The sequence below is a fragment of the Coffea arabica genome, chromosome 11c (genome assembly GCF_036785885.1).
Source record: "Coffea arabica cultivar ET-39 chromosome 11c, Coffea Arabica ET-39 HiFi, whole genome shotgun sequence".
NCBI classification, from domain to species: Eukaryota; Viridiplantae; Streptophyta; class Magnoliopsida; order Gentianales; family Rubiaceae; genus Coffea; species Coffea arabica.
Genome location: NC_092330.1, coordinates 8,516,282 through 8,538,467, shown reverse-complemented (window position 1 = coordinate 8,538,467; position 22,186 = coordinate 8,516,282). Strand labels below are relative to the sequence as shown.

Here is a 22,186-nt window from a genome sequence, read left to right as displayed (position 1 = left end):
TTCTTGCCGGTGAACATGAAGTATTCAATGGACAAGTTGGCTCAACTGTACATGGACGAGATAGTAAGGTTACACGGTGTTCCTGTGAGCATCGTCTCCGACCGGGATCCACGGTTCGTATCTCGGTTTTGGCAGAAGTTTCAGGAAACCCTGGGGACTAAACTCAATTTGAGCACGACCTATCACCCTCAGACGGATGGCCAGTCAGAACGGACGATTCAAACTCTCGAGAACATGCTACGAACGTGCATTTTGGACTTTGGAGGCAGCTGGGGTCAGCACATGACCTTGGTAGAGTTTGCGTACAACAATAGCTTCTATTTGTCGATTCAAATGGCTCCGTATGAAGCCCTCTACGGACGCAAGTGCCGGTCGCCGATTTACTGGGACGAAGTTGGCGAAAAGAAAGCACTAGACCCAGCAACTATTCCATGGATGGAAGAGGCTCAAGAGAAGGTCAAGTTAATACGGCAACGAATCCAAACAGCTCAAAGCCGACAAAAGAGCTACGCGGATAATCGAAGAAAAGACTTGGAGTTTGAAGTTGGGGACCACGTATTTCTTAAGATCACACCCTTACGAAATATCACAGCGGGCAAAGGAAAGAAACTTCAACCGCGGTACGTCGGACCCTACAAGATCCTTCAGAGGGTAGGAGCAGTCGCGTATCGATTGGAACTGCCATCCAGTCTCTCTCGAATCCACGATGTGTTCCACGTTTCGATGCTAAAGAAATATCATCCTGACCCATCCCATGTCTTACAATCGGAGGAGATTGAAGTAGACGAATCGCTTGCCTATGAAGAGAAACCGGTCCAAGTGCTCGATCGGAAAGTCAAAGAACTCAGAAACAAGCGAATTCCGCTAGTGAAAGTGCTATGGAGGAACCATGGGGTAGAGGAAGTTACCTGGGAAGTGGAAGAGGAAATGCGAAAGAAGTATCCAAACCTTTTCGGGAATTAAGGTGAGAAATTTCGAGAACGAAATTCTTTTAAGGGGGAGAGAGTGTGAGAACCCGTAAATCCCTAATAATTTTCTTAGGATTTTTCCCATTTAAAGGCATAATTTTTGCATTTTCTGGCTTAGGAAATTTTGCCTGGTGAATTTTATGAGTAATTATAGTTTTTAGATGATTTTTCTAGTATTGGAGAGTTTTTGAAAAATTAAGAGTATATAATGGACGTGGGACCCACTAGTGCGAAAAGTTTGGAAAAATTCGGCCAATTAGGTTAAATTTCGGATACTGTGTGAAATTTATCGGGTGTTAAGAGATAAGTAGAGAAGGTGATTTGATTGATGTAAGAAGGAACCAAGTGATAAAGATGCATTTATGAAGTGCCAAGTGTGACTATATCCTTGGTTGGACTTTGTTGGACACTATTCACCCTTTTTGACTTTTACCATTGAGTTAAATATCTCCAAAAAAATCACTAAAATTCACTCTTTTCTTCTCCTCCATGGCCGGTTCTCTCTTGAGCAAAGAAGAAAGAAACTCTTCAACATTTTAGCTTCCATTTAGCTCAATCTTCCAAAACCAATCACATAAATTAGTTTCTACTCCATAAAATCCCTTCCTTTGGTGCTAGTAAGTGTTTTTGTGGAAGTGTTCAAGGAAGCTAAGGTGTTCTACAACTCCTTTTCTCTTGTTTACTAGGTAAGTGGTGCTTGAACTTCCTCCTATACCTAATGATGCTTAATTTGTGCCTAGTGGTGGCTAAAGTGCTGAAATTTGTGGTTTATTTCTTGGTTTGAGATGAATTGGTGAAGTTTTTATTTTATTGATGAATTTTCTGGTTTAATGTGATCATGATGTTTTGGTTATTTATGATGGTTGGTAATGAGGGGTAATGACTCTAGTAGGTGTAAATGATTGGTAATTGCAACCAATTTTGGGTTTGGAAGGAATTTGAGGAAGTTAGGGTTTCATAACCCCTTTTCTGTCCGGTTTTGTATCATATGGTTAGAGGCCGAATTGGCCTTTGCTTAAAACATGAAAGTTGTAGGTATTGATGTGGTTGAGGTTCCTGTAAAATTTCAGGTCATTTGGAGCAGTGTAGAGTGAGATATGTCGATTTTACTGTTGCTGTTCTGGGTTGATCAGAATGTGCGAACTCCGCTTGTAATCGTCTGTTTTGACTGGAATTGCTTTGGATTTGGATGTTGGTGTCTTCTGATGAAATGTAGCTGGATGTCTTGGCTACCACATGCCTTTAGAATCAATGCATTTGGACCTGTATAGACTGAGTTGGACTAATTACAGCATAGTGTGATTTGTAAACCTGCAATTACGGTTCTGGTTTGGTATTCTGCATTTTTGACCTAGTTGTGCTAGGATTTGGACTGAGTGGCCTTCTACATTGTTGTATCCCTTTCTTTTAGCTTCGAGATGGTGGGTCTTACACCCTCATCTGATAAACGTAGCGCATTTTGTGCCATTACCGCATAAGGAGGCCAAAACTGTTTTGTTGTTAGGGCTAATATAGTTACATTTCTTGATTTCTGGTTTGCTATCATGCTTATATATGCATATGAAACCCTATTGGGGTTGTGATTGGCATGGCTCTATGACTCGTTATCGAGTCTCATGGTATTTGTTTACGTGTTCTAGGGCGTGACGTTAGTGCACGACGCACTTTGGACGGTGGTGCATGAAACCTCACCTACGTGAGTGGTGAGTATACTACTCACTTGGATGTTTATAATGTGGCTTTGCTATATGTGATTGTGATGCCTTGAAGGCTTGTTTGGCTATTGGAAATGATTAGGGTGAGGGTGTACTTGACCGCCCTCATTCCTTTTATTCCTGTGAATGACTGTTTACCGTTTCACTGTATTACTGTACTTGCTATATGAGTTATTGGATTCCATTCATGGGATATTGTTTGGGTGTCGGTTGGACGAGTATCCAACGGCCCTACTGTATTACTGAGCTCGACCCCGTTGGTAGTCACTTGAATCGAGCCAGCGAGAGTTTGGTCGTAGAAATTGACTAGCCACGGGGACTGAAATGAGAATCTTGTGGTAATGAGACCCTTGGTTCCGGTGTACTCGAGTATCACCTAAAGTTACTGCTTGGAGTGCGGGCCCGGTTGGGGTATGTTGGGTGGAAGGAATGGAAGTAAAGTGAGGTCTACGGTTTGGTACTTTTAACATTGACGGAGGGTCAATGAGGTTGGATCAAGAATATAAGCGAGGAAATAGGCTCTTGAGAGCCGTCCGTATCCTTTTACCGTTTTGTTTCATTTCTTAATTGTGTACTTTAATTGAAAGGACATGCTATATGCTCTTTGTTGCTTATGTGGTAGTAACTCACTGGGCTTAAGCTCATTCCGTTCCATTTGTTTTCCTTACAGGAAAATGATCACTTTTGGAAAGGTTGTACTAGCAAGTTGAGCTCATGTAAATGTATCTTTTGAATAGCTCTTTGAATGAAACCCTAATGTGTATTGGGTTCGTTTTCTTTTGATTGGCAAACCAAACATGTATATTCATGATGAATGGTTTTTGTGGCATGCCATTTGGTTGTAAATGTTGAATTTCAATGTATGTATATGTTGGATTGATGTATGGTTGAACTCCGGATTCTGACGTGTCCGGCATTGTTCATCATCGGCGCGTTTTTCTTTTTTTTTTATTTATTCTGTGATTTTGGCTTGTTTGCGCGCATTGGTATGTTCCGGAACGTATTAGACCAACCGAAACTGATCCGTTAGTCCTGGCGAGAGCTGGGCAGGCAGTCCGCTAACCCCTTTGGTTCGCCTTAGGGGAAGGTGGGGCTATCACAAAGACCTCTTAGTAGGTTGAACTTATTTATCTCATGGCTCGCCAAGGTTCCCAACCAAGTTCATGCTGGCTCGAGTCCAAGATCGGCCTATGAATTTGGGCGTCCCCCATTTTCATTTGAGAGTCGAGGAGATTCACTCCAACGACGTATGCAGCCATAGCATACCATTTCATTTCATTCAATCATTCAATCATCTCATTTCATTCAATTAAGCCATTCATAATTCATTTAGTACATTTGAATCATGAGTCATTTATTTCAAATAAGAACGAGTGCGGTAAAATACACACTCGCATCTATTTTCAAAATCTCCAAACAATCATAACAATTAAATTTGTATCAAGTATTCATACACTTGACACTCACCAATATAAGTAATGAGGAAGAAATATCCCTCGGAGTTTTAGGTGTTCACTATGGGATTCTCTTGAAGGTCCTCGTGTGCGCCTGAGCAAATAATAATAGACTATCATTCACAAACCCCTACTATTAAAGAAGATTGTACTATAGTACAATCTTAGAAGTCTCGTGAAACGAGCCCAAATTATCCTAAATCGAGACTCTCAAGTGGGGTTTCAAAGCACAAGAGAAATTTAGTTTTCATCTTGGAAATCAAGTATAAAATGTTCAAGTAATATTGAAGGAATAAGGAGTACTTGAAAAACTCCATTTCCTTGGAATTCGGAAAATTTCAGTTTTGATACGATACGTTAGAAAAATCTTATCTCACGCTTTACAAGTCAAAAATTGGAAAACTTGGTACCGTTGGAAACCTCTTCCAAGGTACTGAAGTTCATAGAACACTTTTCCATGATTCCCGATGGAAAGTATTCAAAAATTGGCTTGAAGTTGCTGTTTTGAACATGAAGACAGCTTTCGGGATTGGTTTTTGGCCAACTTTGGAAATTCGGCAAAATTCACCCATTGCGAACCAGTTTTTGAAATTTGGAACTCCATTAGAGTTACAAACAAGGTTTAAAACAAAGTAAACAGAACAAAAATCGGAGTTTTGAGCACTGAGATACGGTAGCTCAAAGTTATCCAAATTTCCTTGCTAAACAAGGGTTTTCCAACATCAAGTCATGAACTTTGGAAATTTAGTTGAACCATGAAACGGCCTCGGAATAACACTAAAATTAGCAGTATAATACTACCATATAAGGGTTGTTCTTCTACCAAATTTCATGGAGAAACAAGCACAGAAAGTGGGTTAACAAAACCGTTGAAATCACAAGAAATTCTAAGGCTAAGCTGCCTTTGAACTTCCGTTTTGCCATTTCCAAACATTTGGTCAAGGAACACCTCAAACATGGTTCATTCCAGGAGGAAATATCCAAAATATGTTTAAGGTACATTCGATAGATGATTTACACTAAGAAGCTTCGGATAACAAGTCTCAAACCATAGTTAGTTTCAAATCTGTCCAAAAGCATGGTATTCCTACACAAGACCAGATTCGAATTTTGATCATAAATCACTCAATTCAGCTTGAAATTGAGTATGGTTGGTGGCATTGGAAAATAAACTCATAAGGCTACATTTTCTCAGAAGAAACTGTTCTCAAAATCCGTCCACAACTAGTCCACATTTGAGCCTTAAGATACAGTTCATGTTCTGCCCAGTAGTGAACCAATGAAACAGAATAGCAATCTTTAAATACATGGTTTGGCTCACACAAGTGGAACCAGAATGTGAATTTTATACCAATAGAAATTTGGGAATGTCTAGTTTCCAGTGCCATAAACGGCACTCGATTCCAACATCGGGGCAATAAGTTATGGCCAAAACAAGAAGACTGCCTGGGCAATCCGGGAACAAAATTCCAGTTTTCTAACCTTTCGAGATTTCAACATTTGAGTGACCAAATCAAGTTATTTTTCAATGAAACTTTTTACACAACCAATATAACATGTAAAAAACATAAACAAGCCATTATAACCTCAAAATTTTGCACAAAAGTGGTCGAACAAACCAGAGGTAAAATGGTCACTTTTTTCTATTGCACCTCATTTGAGTTTTTACTCATAGCATCACTCATTTCTAGCACAATAAGCACTAAACCAATATTATTTTCATCATCAATCATCAAATCAGTCCTTCCATCAAAAGTGGGAGCTCATAGAACCCACCAAACAAAAATCCATCATAAACAAGACTACTCACATGCATGCAAGAATTTATACGTGTAATTCTACTTCCATAAACCAAAATTTGATGGTCGGATCGTTACCTACTTGTGTGATGAACAAAGGCAGAATTTTCGGTCCCCTCTTGGCCAAGAAAAATTGTGAAAAGCTCCCTTTTTTTGCAGCTTAATATGATCTCTAAGTACTAAGCTAAGTGTGTGTGAAATTTGGAAGGAATTGGATGAAGTTTGATGAAGGAATTTGAAGAAGAAAGTTGAAGCTTGGAGTGTTCTTTTCTCTTTATGTTGCTCGGCTGATGAGAGAGGGAAGAGAGGGCAAAAAAATCTGATGGACTAGCTCCTTAGAGGTAACTTAAAGGTTGTGTTTGGTGCACCAAAGTCAACTGCAAATAGTACGCGTACGCGCGCGTTTTGCGCTCGATTCCTCTCGCGTTTGTTTCACTAGTGCACTAAACCTTTAATGCACCCATATTCATATAAATATTATTCATTCTTAATTGCCCCAAAATAAGGGTCTAGAGTCCCTCAATTAAATCGTGCGTATGAAAACGCGTATTTCCAATTTAGGTGCGATAAAGTGCTATCTCCAAGAAATTCTTATAACGATGGTACTAACAACTATCACTTTTTTTTTTTTTTTGGCAAACCCCGTATACGGGGAGGGGAAGCCAGCCCCAAATATTATTTCAAACAAGAACTACCAACCCTTGAGAGGAAATACCTCCTCTAACTTTTAAAGTTACAACCAGAAAAACAAAAAAGCCCTAATCCTCTTCTATTACCCAACGAAGACCCGGCACTCCTCGTGAGTCAAGATTAATCGAAGCCCGAACTAACGGCGGAAGTTGATGAGCCTGATCATACACCCAGGTGCCCCCAGCCCCAACAGCTACTAGCCTATCCGCAGATGAATTAGCCTCCCTGAAAACATGTGAAATAGACGCCGAAAACCCATCCAGTAGGTCTCTAATCTGCCGCAAAACATTACATAAAGGCCACTTCCCAATTACCCCCGATGCAAGCAGCTGGACCAAAGTTTTGGAATCCACCTCAATCAACGATGGACAAATCCCCCGTTGAGCACACACCTGCAAACCAAACAGCAAAGCCAAACTTTCTGCCTCCAATACATCTTGCTCACCAAATTCCTTGTAAAAAGCAAATATCAACCTCCCCTGACTATCACGCAGCAGACCACCACCCGAGGCCCTACCACGATTCACGCTGGCGTCTGAGTTAAGCTTAAAGAACCCGAGTGGAGGTTTCGCCCAGGCAACCGCACACGGGACCCTCCTCCTTGGAGAGGCCTTAATGAATTTTAGCAAGTCACAATCCGCATCCCCTTTAAAATGCGCACGACAAAACTTACCTGCCCTCCCAAGCTGATCCAAAAAACAATCCACCTCGCGAAGTATTTTGTCTACCCCCCATCGCATGCCCTGATAGCGCTCCTGATTCCTGGCCAACCAAATGAACCAGCATACTATAATTGGCAAGACTGCCCGGATGTGTTCCTTCGCTGATGTAGGTGCAGTAATGTGCCAAGAGAGAAAAATCGACGCCATACGCGAACAATTACGCAACTGAAACCCAAACCGGCCAGACACCCTCCGCCATACTTCCGAAGCAACCGGCCCAGTTAAAAAGACATGCAACAGAGCCTCCTCCTCCAGGTAGCAACACCCACACCGAGAAGGCAAAATCAAACCCCGATCACGCAACGTCACATCTAAAGGAAGGAAATTACGTACCAGCCTCCATGCAAAAAAGGACATTTTTGCCGGCAATATAGAAGGCCAGAGTAGGGAATCAACCACCGATCGATGCCTTCTTTGCCGAAGCACATCCCAAGCCGACTTAACCGTGAAACCTCCTGTTGGGGAAGGCACCCAAACCATCATATCCTTTCGATCTAAATCGTGAGGCACATCTTTGATCGCCTGTATGACAAACCCTGGAACCCACTGAGCCAGACGCGTTTCATCCCATCCATCCCTAGTAATAAATTCCGAGACAATAAAATGGGGTTTCAGGGAACGATCCACCACCGTCTCTAAAGGCTCATGGAAAACCCACCTATCCTTCCAAAAATCCACAAGGCCTTCCCCTAAAGACCACCTAATGTTCTGCTCCGCCATATGTCGAATGGCCACCAGACGCCTCCAGGTACCTGTTGCCCACTCTACCGAAGCTTCCGCTGGATGGATTCCTTTTATGTACTTGACATGCATGAATTTAGCCCAAATCGACTCTCCAAGCCTAAAACGCCACCAAAGTTTAACCGCGAAAGCCTGGGCCATGTCCTTGAAGGACCGAAAACCCAGCCCCCCTTCATCAATTGGAAAGCACAACTTGTCCCAGGAGGACCAATGAATGCGCCTCTCCCCCTTATTATCCCAAAGAAAGGAGTTACAAATTTTCCCTAACTGTGTAAGTACCACCTTCGGAGTATTTAACACCTGAAGTAAGTACATGGGCAATGATGCTAGTACATGCCGTGCCAAGACTAACTTACCCCCAAAGGAGAGCAACTTAGTACTCCAGTGGCCAAGTCGATCCCGCATTCTCGAGAGAATATCATCAAACAAAACACCCCGTCTTCGACCTTTATATATAGGAGCACCCAAATAGATGAATGGAAAAGCCTGCTTGCGAAAGCCTAGAACCCTAGTCACCAACTGCTCCTGATCGGGCGTAGCCCGCAAGGGCAAAAAGAAAGAGCTCTTGTTGACATTCACCCTTTGGCCTGACGCCGTCTCATACTCCAACAAAAAACCCTTTATCGCTGACAGGCATTCCTCTGAGCATCTAGTGAATAGAAGCATGTCATCCGCAAAAGCCAGATACGGGACCGGGCACCCTGCCGTAGCAAAACACCTGCCGGGTTGCAGCCCCAGCAAGTGTTGCAACCCACGACCCAAAAATTCGGCCACTAACACAAAAAGGCCAGGGAAAACCGGGTCACCCTGCCTAACACCCCTTGAGGATCTAAAGAAACCAGCAGCCTCACCATTCACCAATACTGAAAACCAATTGTTGGACACCAAACGAAAGAACATGTCAACCACCTGCTCCGCAAAACCAAATTGCCGAAGCATGTACAAAAGGAAAGGCCATTCGACCCTGTCATATGCCTTCTCCATATCTAACTTTAACATAAGGTTCGGATGGCGCAAACGCCTATCTAAATCTGCCACCAGCTCCTGCGTCAGAAGGATGTTATCCGTTATCCCCCGTCCTGGTACAAAACCAGTCTGCCACGGGGATACTAAGGCTGGGAGAACCCGTCCCAACCGATCTGAGACGAGCTTAGAAATTATTTTAGAACAGACATTGCAAAGACTAATTGGGCGGAAATCCTTCCATTGCATAGCGCCTGCGATCTTAGGCAATAAAATGATAGATGTGCTAGTAAAACTCCTAGGCAAGCGCATACCCTGGACAAAGGCCTGAACCGCCTCCAATAAGTCAAACTGGATAATATCCCAACAGGCCTGATAAAACCCGGCCCCAAACCCATCTGACCCTGGTGCACTATCAATGTCCAAAGCGAAAACCACCCCCTTTAAATCGGCCATGTCAGGCAGAGCAGATAACATGTCATTGTCTGCCGGAGACACCTGAGGGATCGAGAAAGGCATCACCGGAGAATGCCCCCGCTGGTGTTCCGAAGCGAACAAAGCCGAAAAGAACTCGACTGCTGACTGCTGTATGGCTTGAGTATCCTCCAACCATGTACCCGAGCCATCCCTAATGCGGGCAACAAAATTAAAATTACGGCATTGACGACAGTGGGAATGGAAAAATGCTGAATTAGCATCCCCAACCTGCAACCATTTAATGCCCGCCTTCTGTCTCCAGTATTCAGCCTCCAATGCCAAGCTCCTGGCATAAGCAGCCTTTGCCTCCTCCAACGCTGCTCTGGCCGCAGAATCCCTCTCAGAGTCAAACTGCTCCTCCCGCTGCTTCATTAAAGCCTCGGCCTCCCGGACCTTGCTAAAAATATTGCCAAATACTTGGGAATTCCACACCTGCAGGCAGCCCTTAACAGCCCTCAGCTTATTATAAAATTTCGGCATACCCTCACCCTCCACCGGCACCGCCCAACCCTGCTGAACCACCTCCAAAAAACTCGAGTGTTTCCTCCAAACATTCAGAAATCTGAACGACCGCTTGCTGTGATTCTCATTGTGACAATTAATCAAGAGTGGAGCATGGTCTGACCGGCCCCTGGACAAGTGAGAGACATGCGAGAGCTCATACCCATCCGCCCACTCCTGATTCATTAAAGCCCTATCTAATCTCTACCATACCCTACCATTCGTCCAAGTAAACAACGCCCCATCAAAAGGCACCTCGGACAAACTGCAATTGCCAATAGCGTCATTAAACTCCTCCATGTTCCTGGCATTAGCTGGAGACCCTCCCACTCGCTCTTCCGTATTGGAAATGACATTAAAATCCCCTGCCACTAACCAGGGACCGACACCTTCCCCCGCCAAACCTTCCAGTGCCGTCCACAAATCACGACGACCTACCCTCGAGCACCGAGCATAAACCGCCGACAAATGAATGGAGCACCCGGAAGCGAAAAAAATGTGCATGTGAAGGAGTTGATCGGCTAACTCCCTGAAGCTCAATGACAACTCAGTGAACCAAAACACCCACACCTTATTGTGCAAAGCACCCACCGCCTTATCAAACCCCAGGAACCGACGAACCACTTCCAATTGAGGACTATCCGACATGGGTTCCAGAAGTACCAAAAGTCTTATTTTATTATGTGTGCAGATCTTCTTTAAATATCTAAGCGAGTCTTTGCGAGAAGCCCCACGTATATTCCAAACAACCAACTTAATGGGATTTAACATGAGATCGCAGAGAGTAATAATTTTGAGATTGAAGGCGAACCTGTTTAATAGGAGCTCTCACCGATCGGCCACCCTTGTGCGGAGTTGCATGCCGACCATACTCTGCGCCCTCGGATTGTTCCAACTCGTTCAGCCCCTCCGCAGGACCATCGGACAGCCGCCTATGCAACACCCTTTGAAACTGCTTTAGCTGTTCCCACGGCGCTACTTCGCCCGGAATATCCCCGTACGAGCAATGCCGTCGGTGACCTAGTTTAGCTGGCCGAATCTGGCTCACTGACCTAGAAGGAGTACGGTCAAAATCTTGCACTTCCAAGTCTGATAGCGTGTGCAACACTGCAAAGGGATTAGAGGAAACCGCAACCAAACTCTGCGTCTCCCAATCCTCCGGACCTTGCTCCACTTCCTTTGCATCCCTCGAAGAAGATTCAGGTATAGTAGCAAGCACATCAGCAGCATCCACAAGTGGATCAGTCACAGTACCAACCAATGCCTCCGTTGCTACCGAAACAGAACATGTCGATAGCGCTGGTGCTTTCCGAGCCCAATCCAATTCTTGGCTGTGCACCACCCGCCCCATCGCAGCCGTCGCATTCTCCAGCCCAGAGGGAGCAATCACCTCTGTATCCATCTTGGCGTCAATCTTCCCCTCGATTCCCCGGCCCAAAACCAAGGCGCCATCAGTACGCTGTTGCGACTCCACCTGTTTTGTCAATGTCTCCCGCTGCTGGAGACATTGCCCATTGTTAACCTTAGGCCTATAAACCTCCATTGCCTTCCCTGTCCTCTTACGCAAACCTTTGGGAGGTTGAAGATCCGGATTCCTCCTATAACACTCATCTTCTTCATGCCCAAACCGACTACAGAACCCACAAAACTTCGGCCAGCTCTCATATTCCACATCCTGCCAGAACCCCTCCTGGTCTTCCCCAATCCAAATTCTGTGTGGAGGCTGTTTCGAAACATCCATCTCTATCAGTACCCGCGCGACCGAAGGACGCCGAAGAGCCAATGTCGCCGCGTCAATCTTCAAACAACGCCCTAGCAAACCAGCTAATTTGGCAATATACACTGCATTAAACAAAGGCAAAGGAAGTGCTGGGAGTGAAACCCACACCGGAGCATATGTTGAGTCCTGATGAACTTTGAAATCCAACGTCCACTTTGATAGCAGCATCTGCGCTCCCTTCACGAACCAGGAACGGCGTACAAACAGCCGAGTGTAATCCTCCTCAGTTGACGGCCTGATCAAAACGTGATTCAAATCCAGGAGACCCACCTCACAGGCTCCCTTGAGACCTAACGAAACGAAAAATCCTCTAATAACCTCCATTGGCGGCCGACGAAACGGAAATCTTCCAACCAGTGCATTCTTAAACGGCGTAGAGAGAAGGTGTAAGTCACTCTGGGATAAGCGCAGCGCCGGCTCCCCTCTATGACTCGAACAATAGCCCAGATCTGGAATCCTTGACACCTCCAGGCGACCCGAACCAGATAGCACGTCGGCAAAAGACTTGGAAGATGCTGCACAGCCGGGTACTCCTCCTGTGGCCGGCGGCGGCCACGGAGGACCCTCCATGCAAAAACCCTAAGATACTATATTTAGAAACCTATCTATCGAGAGAGTTTCAGATCCTATGTCTTAAAAAACCCTTTTAGTTATTGGACTAACAACTATCACTTGATTACTTAAGCACAAAAACACCTATTTTAAAACTTTTGCGCAAGTGTCAAATTTTCCAATCTTATTGTATCATTGAATCGATTATTGACTCCAAACATGTATTCACTATTTTTACTTAATGAGCTTCCAAAAATTAATTTTTGAAACAAGTCATTTCAAAAATATAACGAAACTATAAATTCATGTATTTAGGTCTAATGAAGTTAGAAAAGAATATTCGAAATAAATGGGCAATTAAATAGTTAAATAATGCTCAAAATAGAATTTAAAATATTAAATTTTTGAGAGTTCTCACATCCTCTTCCCCTTAAGAAAATTTCGTCCTCGAAATTTACCTTGATTGGTGAACAGGTTTGGATATTCTTCTCGAATTGCTTTCTCGACTTCCCAAGTCGCTTCCTCTAGACCGTGGTTCCTCCAAAGAACTTTCACCAACGGTATCTATTTATTTCTCAATTTTTTCACCTTCCTATCTAGAAGTTTCACCGGTTTCTCCTCATAGGTCAAAGTTTCATCAATTTCAATACTTTTCGGTTGCAAAATGTGAGAGGGGTCTGCATGATATTTCTTAAGCATGGACACATGGGATACATTATGGATTCGGGATAAACTTGGCGGCAACTCCAACTTGTATGCCATATTTCTCACGCGCTGGATAATCTTATAAGGTCCTACAAACCTCGGTTGTAGTTTCTTTCCTTTTCCAGTCATCAAACTTGCTTTCAGAGGTGTAATCTTAAGGAAAACTAGATCTCCAACCGTAAATTCCAAATCCTTCTTCCGATTATCTGCATAGCTGTTTTGACAGCTCTGTGCGGTTTGAATTCTCTGGCGTACCAACTTTACCTTTTCATTAACTTTCTCAATCCAAGGCACTGTAGACGGGTCTAAAATCTTCCGTTCACCTATTTCATCCCAACAAATCGGAGACCTACATTTCCGACCATAAAGCGCTTTATACGGAGTCATTTGTATAGAGAACTGAAAACTATTATTATAGGCAAATTCCACCAGAGTCAAAAACTTACTCCAATTTTTTCCAAAATCCAGAACACAAATTCTCAACATATCCTCAAGAGTTTGGATTGTCCTCTCAGATTGTCTATCGGTCTGAGGATGATAAGTGGTACTGAAATTCAATTTAGTCCCCAACACCTCTTGCATCTTTTGCCAGAACCTTGATACGAATCTCGGGTCTTTATCGGACACAATACTCACGGGGATTCCGTGTAACCTGATAAGCTCATCTAGATATAGCTTAACTAACCTCTCCAATGGATACTTTATGTTAATCGGCAGAAAGTGAGCTGATTTGGTCAGTCTATCCACTATTACCCAAATAGTATCATGGCCTCTTTGTGTCCTTGGTAATCTTGATACAAAATTCATGGTGATATTTTTTCATTTCCACTCAGGTATCTCCAACGGTTGTAAAAGTCCCGATGGTTTTTGATGCTTGGTTTTAACCTGTTGACAAACCAAGCAAGTCTGAACAAATTGGGCAATTTCTCTCTTCATATTCTCCCACCAATATAGACTGTTCAAGTCTTGGTACATTTTATTCCCTCCAGGATGTACCGTAAACTTCGATCGGTGTGCCTCTTCTAAAATCTCCTTCTTAAGTTTCTCATTTTTGGCACCACTATCCGATTCCGAAACTTCAAAATAGCATTCGATCCCAGGTTAAAATCCGACTTTTCTCCTTTTTCAACTTTTTCCGACCATTTTTGTACTTCAGTGTCCTTTTCTTGAGATCCTTTGATACGCTCCAACAAGGTGGAATTCATTACAATATTCCCCAAAATGACCTTTCTCGATTCCAGTCGAGAGTTCCAATAACTAACTGTCTCCAACAAATGGAGTTCCTTAATCATCAACCCAGCCATTTGCACTTGACGATTCAAAGCATTGGCCACTACATTGGTTTTTCCTGGATGGTACTTTATAGTGCAATCATAATTTTCTAGAAATTCTATCCATCTACGTTACCTCAAATTCAGTTCCTTATGTGAAAATAAGTACTTAAGACTTTTGTGATCACTAAAAAGCTCAAATGTCACTGTATACAGGTAATGTCTCCATTTCTTTAAAGCAAATACCACCGCTGCCAATTCCAAGTCATGGGTCGGGTAATTTCCCTCATGCGATTTCAATTTCCTAGAGACATATGCTATCACCTTGTCATTTTGCATTAAAACACATCCCAATCCTTCATTAGAGGCATCTGTGTAAACCACAAAATTATTCGTTCCATTTGGTAGAGTTAATACCGGGGCTGTGGTTAAACGTCTTTTCAACTCCTGGAAACTCTCTTTGCACTTAAGACTCCAAATAAACTTTCCACTCTTCTTGGTCAGCTCGGTCATTGGTCCAGCAATTTTAGAAAAATCTTGGATAAATCTCCGATAATACCCTGCTAATTCAATAAAACTCCGAACCTCAGTAGGGTTTTCCGATCGTTTCCACTTCGAGACAGTTTCAACCTTAGTTGGATCCACTTTAATCCCATCCTTAGAAATTATGTACCCCAAGAAAGTCATTTCTTTTAACCAAAACTCACACTTGCTAAACTTAACATACAACTGGTGCTCCCTTAGAGTTTGCAAAACAATCCTCAAGTGCTTCTCGTGATCTTTCACATTCTTAGAATACACTAAAATTTCATCAATGAAGACCACCACAAATTGATCCAGATAAGATTTAAAAACCCTATGCATTAGATCCATGAAAGTTGCAGGAGCATTAGTTAACCCAAATGGCATCACTGCAAATTCAAAGTGCCCGTACCTCGAGTTAAAAGTAGTCTTGGGTATGTCCTTCTCCAAAATCCTCAATTGGTAATAACCCTGTCTCAAATCCAACATCGAAAATACTACCGCCCCTTGCAATTGATCAAACAATTCATCAATATGGGGCAACGGGTACTTATTCTTAATTGTGACATCATTCAAACCTCTATAGTCTATACATAGTTTTAAACTCCCATCCTTTTTCTTTACGAACAAAATCGGAGCTCCCCACGGAGAATCATTCTCTTTTATAAAACCCCTATCCAACAAGTCCTGCAGTTGCAATTTCAATTCCTTCAATTCAGCTGGTGCCATCCGATATGGTGTATTAGAGATAGGTGCTACTCCCGGAGTCACATCAATCTTAAAAGTTATTTCCCGTTCCGGGGGTAAAGACTCTAACTCTTCATGAAAAACATTTGAAAAATCTTTCACTACAAGCACGTCTTCCAAATTCACCTTATCACTAGGGGTGTTAATAAAAAAAATCAAATACCCTTAAACTCCTTTACTTAATAATTTTCTAACCCGAATCCCTGAGATAAGTGCAGACGAAGCCAATTTACCCCTTACATTCAATTTCAGGGTTGCCTCCTCTAGAATGCACAATTCTACAATCTTTGTTCGACAATTCAACTGGGCATTATAACGGACTAGCCAATTCATTCCTAAAATCACATCATATCCCTTAATGGCTAAACTTATCACGTCGGCCAATAATTTTCACTCCCCAACACAGACTCCATAGTCTCTATACACCAGGTTAGTAGTTAAACTTTTATCCCCAATAGGTGTTTTAACCTCCAGATCATACGGTAACTTAATTGGTTTCAAATCTATCACACTCATAAAATTAGGATCTACAAAAGAATGTATTGCACCCGGATCAATTAAAACTCTAGCTAAACGATGAAAAATTAGAATTGTACATTCAACTATTTCAGTCGCTTCAGGGATTTGTTGATAATCCAGTGCACAAACCCTATCCGGTATTTTTGGTCGACTTCCTTCAGCACTGGTCTGCTTAGAGGTTGACTTTTCTGGTTTCTGAGAGTTACCTCCTGTTTTTGGTGATTTCGAACAGTTGGCGATTTGATGTTTAGCACTACCACAAAACAAACATTTCCCCAACTTCCTCCAGCAGTCATTTTCAGAGTAGTTGGATTTACCTCAGTATCCACAAGTAACTTAAGGAGTTACAGCCGAACCAGTGGAAGGCGCTCCTCTAGCCTGAGCCGGTCTACTGCGACTTCCTCTGGATAAAGCTCCCCTAGAAGCTCCAGTGGCCCTTATTCCTCCCATTCCTCTTCCTATTTTGGAAGGTTGTGCACTCTTACTAGTCTGCCCAGATGCAGAGTTAGAGAAATTCCTCTTTCTATTGTGAAATTCTCTCACTTGCAGTCTTGCACTCTCAACCCTTTGTGCCTTCTCTAAAGCCTTAGTAAAGGTAGAAATTTGGGTTGCGGCCAAACTCTCCTGAATTTCCACATTAAGTCCCTGTACAAACTGTCTAATCCTCTTCCGTTCATTGACTACTAGTTCAGGAGCGTCCTTAGAAAGTTTAGTGAACTTCCCTTCATACTCTGCCACACTAAGGGCTCCTTGTTTCAATTTAATAAATTCATCCTCTCTCTTTTCTTGAATCAAAGGTGGAAGAAACTTTTCATTAAATTCCCTTATGAAGTTCTCTCAGGTCCAAGGGGTTTGAGCTCTTTCCCATTTTCCTTTTATCATATCCCACCAAGTACGAGCTACTCTCTCAAATTGGCAAGCAGCGAAATTTACTCACCTATCCTCAGTGCAGTCTAGGGCGGCGAATATATTGGTCATCCTCTCTAACCTATTCTCTGCTATTTCAGGATCGGGTTCACCAAGAAACTTAGGTGGGTTGAATTTTAAGAACCTCTCTAAGACTCTATCCTCCCCTCTTTCTTGTCCCCCAGGTTGGTTAAACAGTCCAGGACCTGGTCTATCAGCTAAGCGTTCTAGGATATTAGTCATCCTATTAATGGCAGTAGCCACTTGATTACCCTCAATGTTTTTCTGTCCTTGGGTGGGTCCAATTGCCGATCCCTGGTCATCCCTTTGGGGTTGGGCCTGTCTAGTCCCTCGCCCACGATCTCGACCACGTTTTAGTCCTTCCATAATCTAGGCGTGCCTAGTGCAAGAAATAAATCAATTATGCGATGCAAAGCAGAAAGCAGGAACCAATCAAGAAAATATTGAAAATAACAATAATTTACATTCATTAGCATATCAAGTTCACAATTAGCAAGTCATGTGGTAGTTACAAAAAATATAGCACACAAGTGCCACAAGAGTACTTTTAGTCACAGAAGAATAAAGTAAAAACAAGTGCCTCAAAAGCAGGCCACACAGTCATGTAAAATACAATGGTCTCAGCACTTAGCATCACCCCTGCTAATTTTAGTTGTACCAGTCAAAAGGGTCAAAAGAAAAGTCAATCAATCTAGACCTAGTCCACAGTAGGACTATCGGGTGGAACTTTTTCCTCAGGATCTTCCTCAGGATCAGGGCTCGGAACTACCTCCATCGCCTCATCCACCAATCTAGATGTGAGGACTCGCAAAATTTACTTATTTAATCTCCTATTTCTAGCTTATTTAATTATTTATTTGGTCTTTTACTCCGAATATTATTTTCTAAGCTCTTGAGACCTAATTACATGGAAATATAGTTTCATTATATTTTTAAAATGACTTGTTTCAAAAAATTAATTTCCGGAAGTTCGTTTAGTGAAAATAGTGAACACGTCTTTGGAAATCTTGACTAATTGAGAGTACAATAGGTTTGAAATATTGGAGACATGTACAATGGACCTAAATTAGGCATTTTAATGTTTAAATACTCAAGTGACAGTTATTAGTACTATCGTTATAAGAATTTCTCGGAAGTTTCGCGTTATTGCGCTTAAATTGGAAGTACGCGTTTTACGCGCGCGATTTAATTTAGGAACTTTAAACCCTTATTTTGGGACAATTAAGAGTGAATAATAATTTATATGAATATAAGTGCATTAGAGGTTTAGTGTACTAGTGAAACAAACGCAAGAGGAATCGAGCCGAATCGCGCCAAACGCACCCTAATGTGAGTTGACTAATGGGTGATTTGTGGCCACAAGTTATTATCTTCTCTTGGAAGCTAAAATCTGATCACTCTCTCTCTCTCTTGAGCTCCAAGCAGCCGGCCATCTCTCTCTCTCTCTCAACCTCCAAGTTTCAAAATTTCTTCTCACAAAAACCACCACCAAATCATCTCCAAATTCAACCAAACTTGCACCACACTTAGCTTAACACTAGGAGATCATTTTGAGCTGCAAAAGGGTGCTGGAAATCACGGTTTCTTGGAGCATTTTGAGGGCCAAAAATTCTGATCTAGTACATTAAGAAGGTATAACATGATCCATCACCTTAAACTTGATTTATAGTAGTAGATATGCATCTCTAAGTACTTGCATGTAAGTAGATGACTTGATATTGTTGGAAAAATGTGAAAGTGGGCTCTATGAACTCCCACTCTTGGGTTGTTGCTGATTTGATGTTGGATGATGAAATTAATGGTGGTTTAGTGCTTATATTAGTAGATTAATGTTGTATTGTTGGTAGAAAATCAAAGGAGGTGCTTGGAGCAAAAGTGACCGTTTTACCCCTGCCTTGTCCGACCGTTTTCGTGCCAGATTTTGAGATTCTAATGAATTGATTATGTTGTTTATCTATTATTGTAAGTGTGTACAAAATTTCATTGAAAAATAACATGATTTGGTTGGTCAAATGAGTTGATTTCCAAAGTTAGCAAAACTGGAAAATGAATCCCGTATTGCCCAGGCAGTCATTTTGTAACGGCCATAACTCTTTGTTCCGATGTCGAAATCAAGTGCCGTTTGCGGCATTGGAAACTAGACATTCCTAGCTTTCCATCGGTACCAATTTCACATTCTGGTTCCACTTGAGTGAGCCACACCATTCGATTGAATATCACTGTCCTGTTTCGTTGCTCTCCAGGAGACAGGACAGAAATTGCTTCTTGATGCTCAAAAACGAGCTATTTGTGAATGGAATTTGAAAATGGTTTCTTCTGAGAAAATTCAGCTTTAGAAGAGAGCTTTCCAACGCCATCAACCACGCCCAATTCCAAGTTGAATGGAGTGAGTTGTGGCCAAAGTTTGAAACTGCTACAGTGATAGAATTTTCCACTTGGACAGATTTGTAACTAACAATGATTTGGGACTTGTTGTTTTGGAAACTTTGATGTCCGACATCTACCAAACTTTAGATTAGATGTTCCTTGGACTTTGTTTCACAAATAAACCAGATTTGGGTTGGTTGCTTTGGACAAAATGTTTAAAAAGGAAAGAAGAGCTAGAAGACAGTTTTACCTTGGGAAATTTCCTGAACTTTGATGGTTTAGTTAACTACCTTCCCGTGTGAATTTTCAAATGAAATTTGATAGAAGAGTAATCCTCATATGGAGGTTTAATTGTACAAAATTTGGTAATATTCTAAGACCATTTTGATATGCAAATGATGTCACAAAATTCGCTCATCGAATCTGGAAAACTTTTCGTTTTCTCTTAGCCAAATGGTCAAATCTGATTTGGAGAGTTTTATTTCTAGAATTTGGATGTCAATGGTCTTTAAATTGCTCAGTGGATGTTTATGAACTCTTGGTTTCAATAATGGAGAGATTTGGAACTGATTTCATGGTACAAAAAGTTTGTAAACGAAAGAAAAGTGAGAAGGTAGTTTAGCCTTGAAACTCTTCATAAACTTTGGTTGTTTTAATGACTACCTTACCGTGAGAGTTTTTGTACGAAACTTAGTAGAAATGTTGTTCACACATGGAAGATTTAGTGTACCAAGTTTGATGTATTTCTAATGCCAACTTGATGACCAAATGATATTTCAAATCTAGTTTTAAACCTGGAAAATAGCCCAACAGTCTTAACTTTTTCAGCAACTTTGAGGTACTATATCTTGGTGCTCGAAACTCCGTTTCTCGTTCCGCTTGTTTTGTTATACTCTTGGATTGCAACACTAATTGATTTCCAAATTTCAAAGGTTAGTTCAAAACAAGTGAATTTTTCCGAATTTCTAAAGTTGGCCAAAAACCAACTTAAATCTGTCTTGGTAATTCAAGTTACCAACTTTGAGCCAAAATTTGAGTGCCTTTCACTTACATTCGTGGAAAAGTGTCTTCTAAGAACTTTTAGTACTTTGAAAGAGGATTCCAACAGTACCAAGTTTTCCAATTTTGGACTTGTGGAGAGTGAAATATGATTTTTCAAATATTGCTTGTTAAATCTGGAATTTTCTAACTTAAAGGAAACTAAGGGTTTCAAACCCTCCATTTTCCTTCAATATCATTTGATCGTTTTACATTTGATTTCAAAGATGGAAATCAGATTTGTCTTGTATTTTAAAACCCACTTTTGAACCTCGAGTTACACGAACTCTTAGACTCGTCTCTGCGTTAATTTCTTAGATTGTACTAGTGTACAATTTTCCTCGATAATTAGAATGATTTTGAGTGGTAGTTGATTATTGTTTGCTCAGGCACTCGAGGGAATCTCCCAGAGGAACTCGGAGCGGACACCTAAAACGCTTGTTTGAGAACTACTCGCTTGTTTTGACTAGGTGAGTGTTCCATATAGGAATACGTAATTGGAATAAGTCTATGACATGCTTAACCCATGGTCATTAAGTATTTACCACACTCATGCACATTTGAATAATGTATACTTGAATTACTCGACATGAAACACCTGAAGTAGGTATATTTGAACTATTCGATATGAAATGCTTAAAGAGCATACTTATGTGATTACTTGAAATACTAGATATGAAATGTTTGGAGAGCATATTTACATGATGTGTTTAAATGATTAATTATGCTATGGAAGCATAAGTCGGTTGGAGTAAATCTCCTCGACTCTTACGTGGTGAAAGTGAAAAACGGCCAATGGCGGCCTATTGAAATGACATATGTCTACCAATTAACCGTAATTACTACCGTTAACCGTTTACCGTTTACCGTTAACCGTGTTTACTTACCGTTTTCTAATCTATTTGGTTACTTGCTTACTTGGTTATCTGCTTACGTGATCACCAACTTACTTGGTTACTTGACCACCTGATTACTTGATTATCATGAATCACATGTTATATGAAGCTGTCCATCATTATTAGGCGAGTGTGTACTTTACCTCACTCGACCTACTCAAATGATGAATTTTACCTTTTGTCGAATTACTTGGTTACCTGTGCATGTTGTAAGCTCTAAGCTGAACTTGGGCCCTGCCCTTGGTTACTGACCTACTCGAGCCAGGACTGGGCTCGGTCGGGTAGGTTGGAACCCTGGGCCACCGTTTCGGTATACTCGAGTATTACCACTGGAGGGATAAGGCGATGGCCAGACCGTACCGTGGGGATCAGAAGTCATAAGGTGCAGATGACCGACAGAGTTCCACTGGAACACCGTATCCTACCGTATATGTTACCTTGTATCATGATAATTGTTTCATGCTAAAATGCCAACATGAAATCCTGAACTATGCCTGTGATATGCTCCATACCTGTTACCTGACCAATGTACTTATATCATGATACCTGTCTCATGATAAATGTCTCAAATTACTCGTACAATGATTATCACCTCATGATAACATGCCATTGTGCAACCTTGAACCATGCATATGATATACCCAATTTACTTGATTTATTTGAACTGTTAGAGTGTCTTGGAACCTCACTGGGCTATGTAGCTCATCCCACGTTGTGGTTTTCTTTTACAGGGTTCGAGACCAAGGGTGCTCGTGAGTAGTACTAGATTGTTTTCTTTTGAAAACTTTAAGTTATATTATAACGGATGGCTATTGTACCCTTTTCCGTTGGG

The 22,186-nt window shown here is 41.7% G+C and overlaps 1 protein-coding gene across 1 annotated transcript; it reads right to left on the bottom strand.

The window, feature by feature from the left end:
- Positions 1-6,694: 6,694 nt before the first annotated feature.
- On the bottom strand, positions 6,695-10,216 carry LOC140016459 (uncharacterized). The gene has a single exon (XM_072069982.1). It carries the CDS (start codon positions 10,214-10,216, stop codon positions 6,695-6,697), a length of 3,522 nt encoding a protein of 1,173 aa, XP_071926083.1.
- Between the last annotated feature and the right edge of the window lie 11,970 nt (positions 10,217-22,186).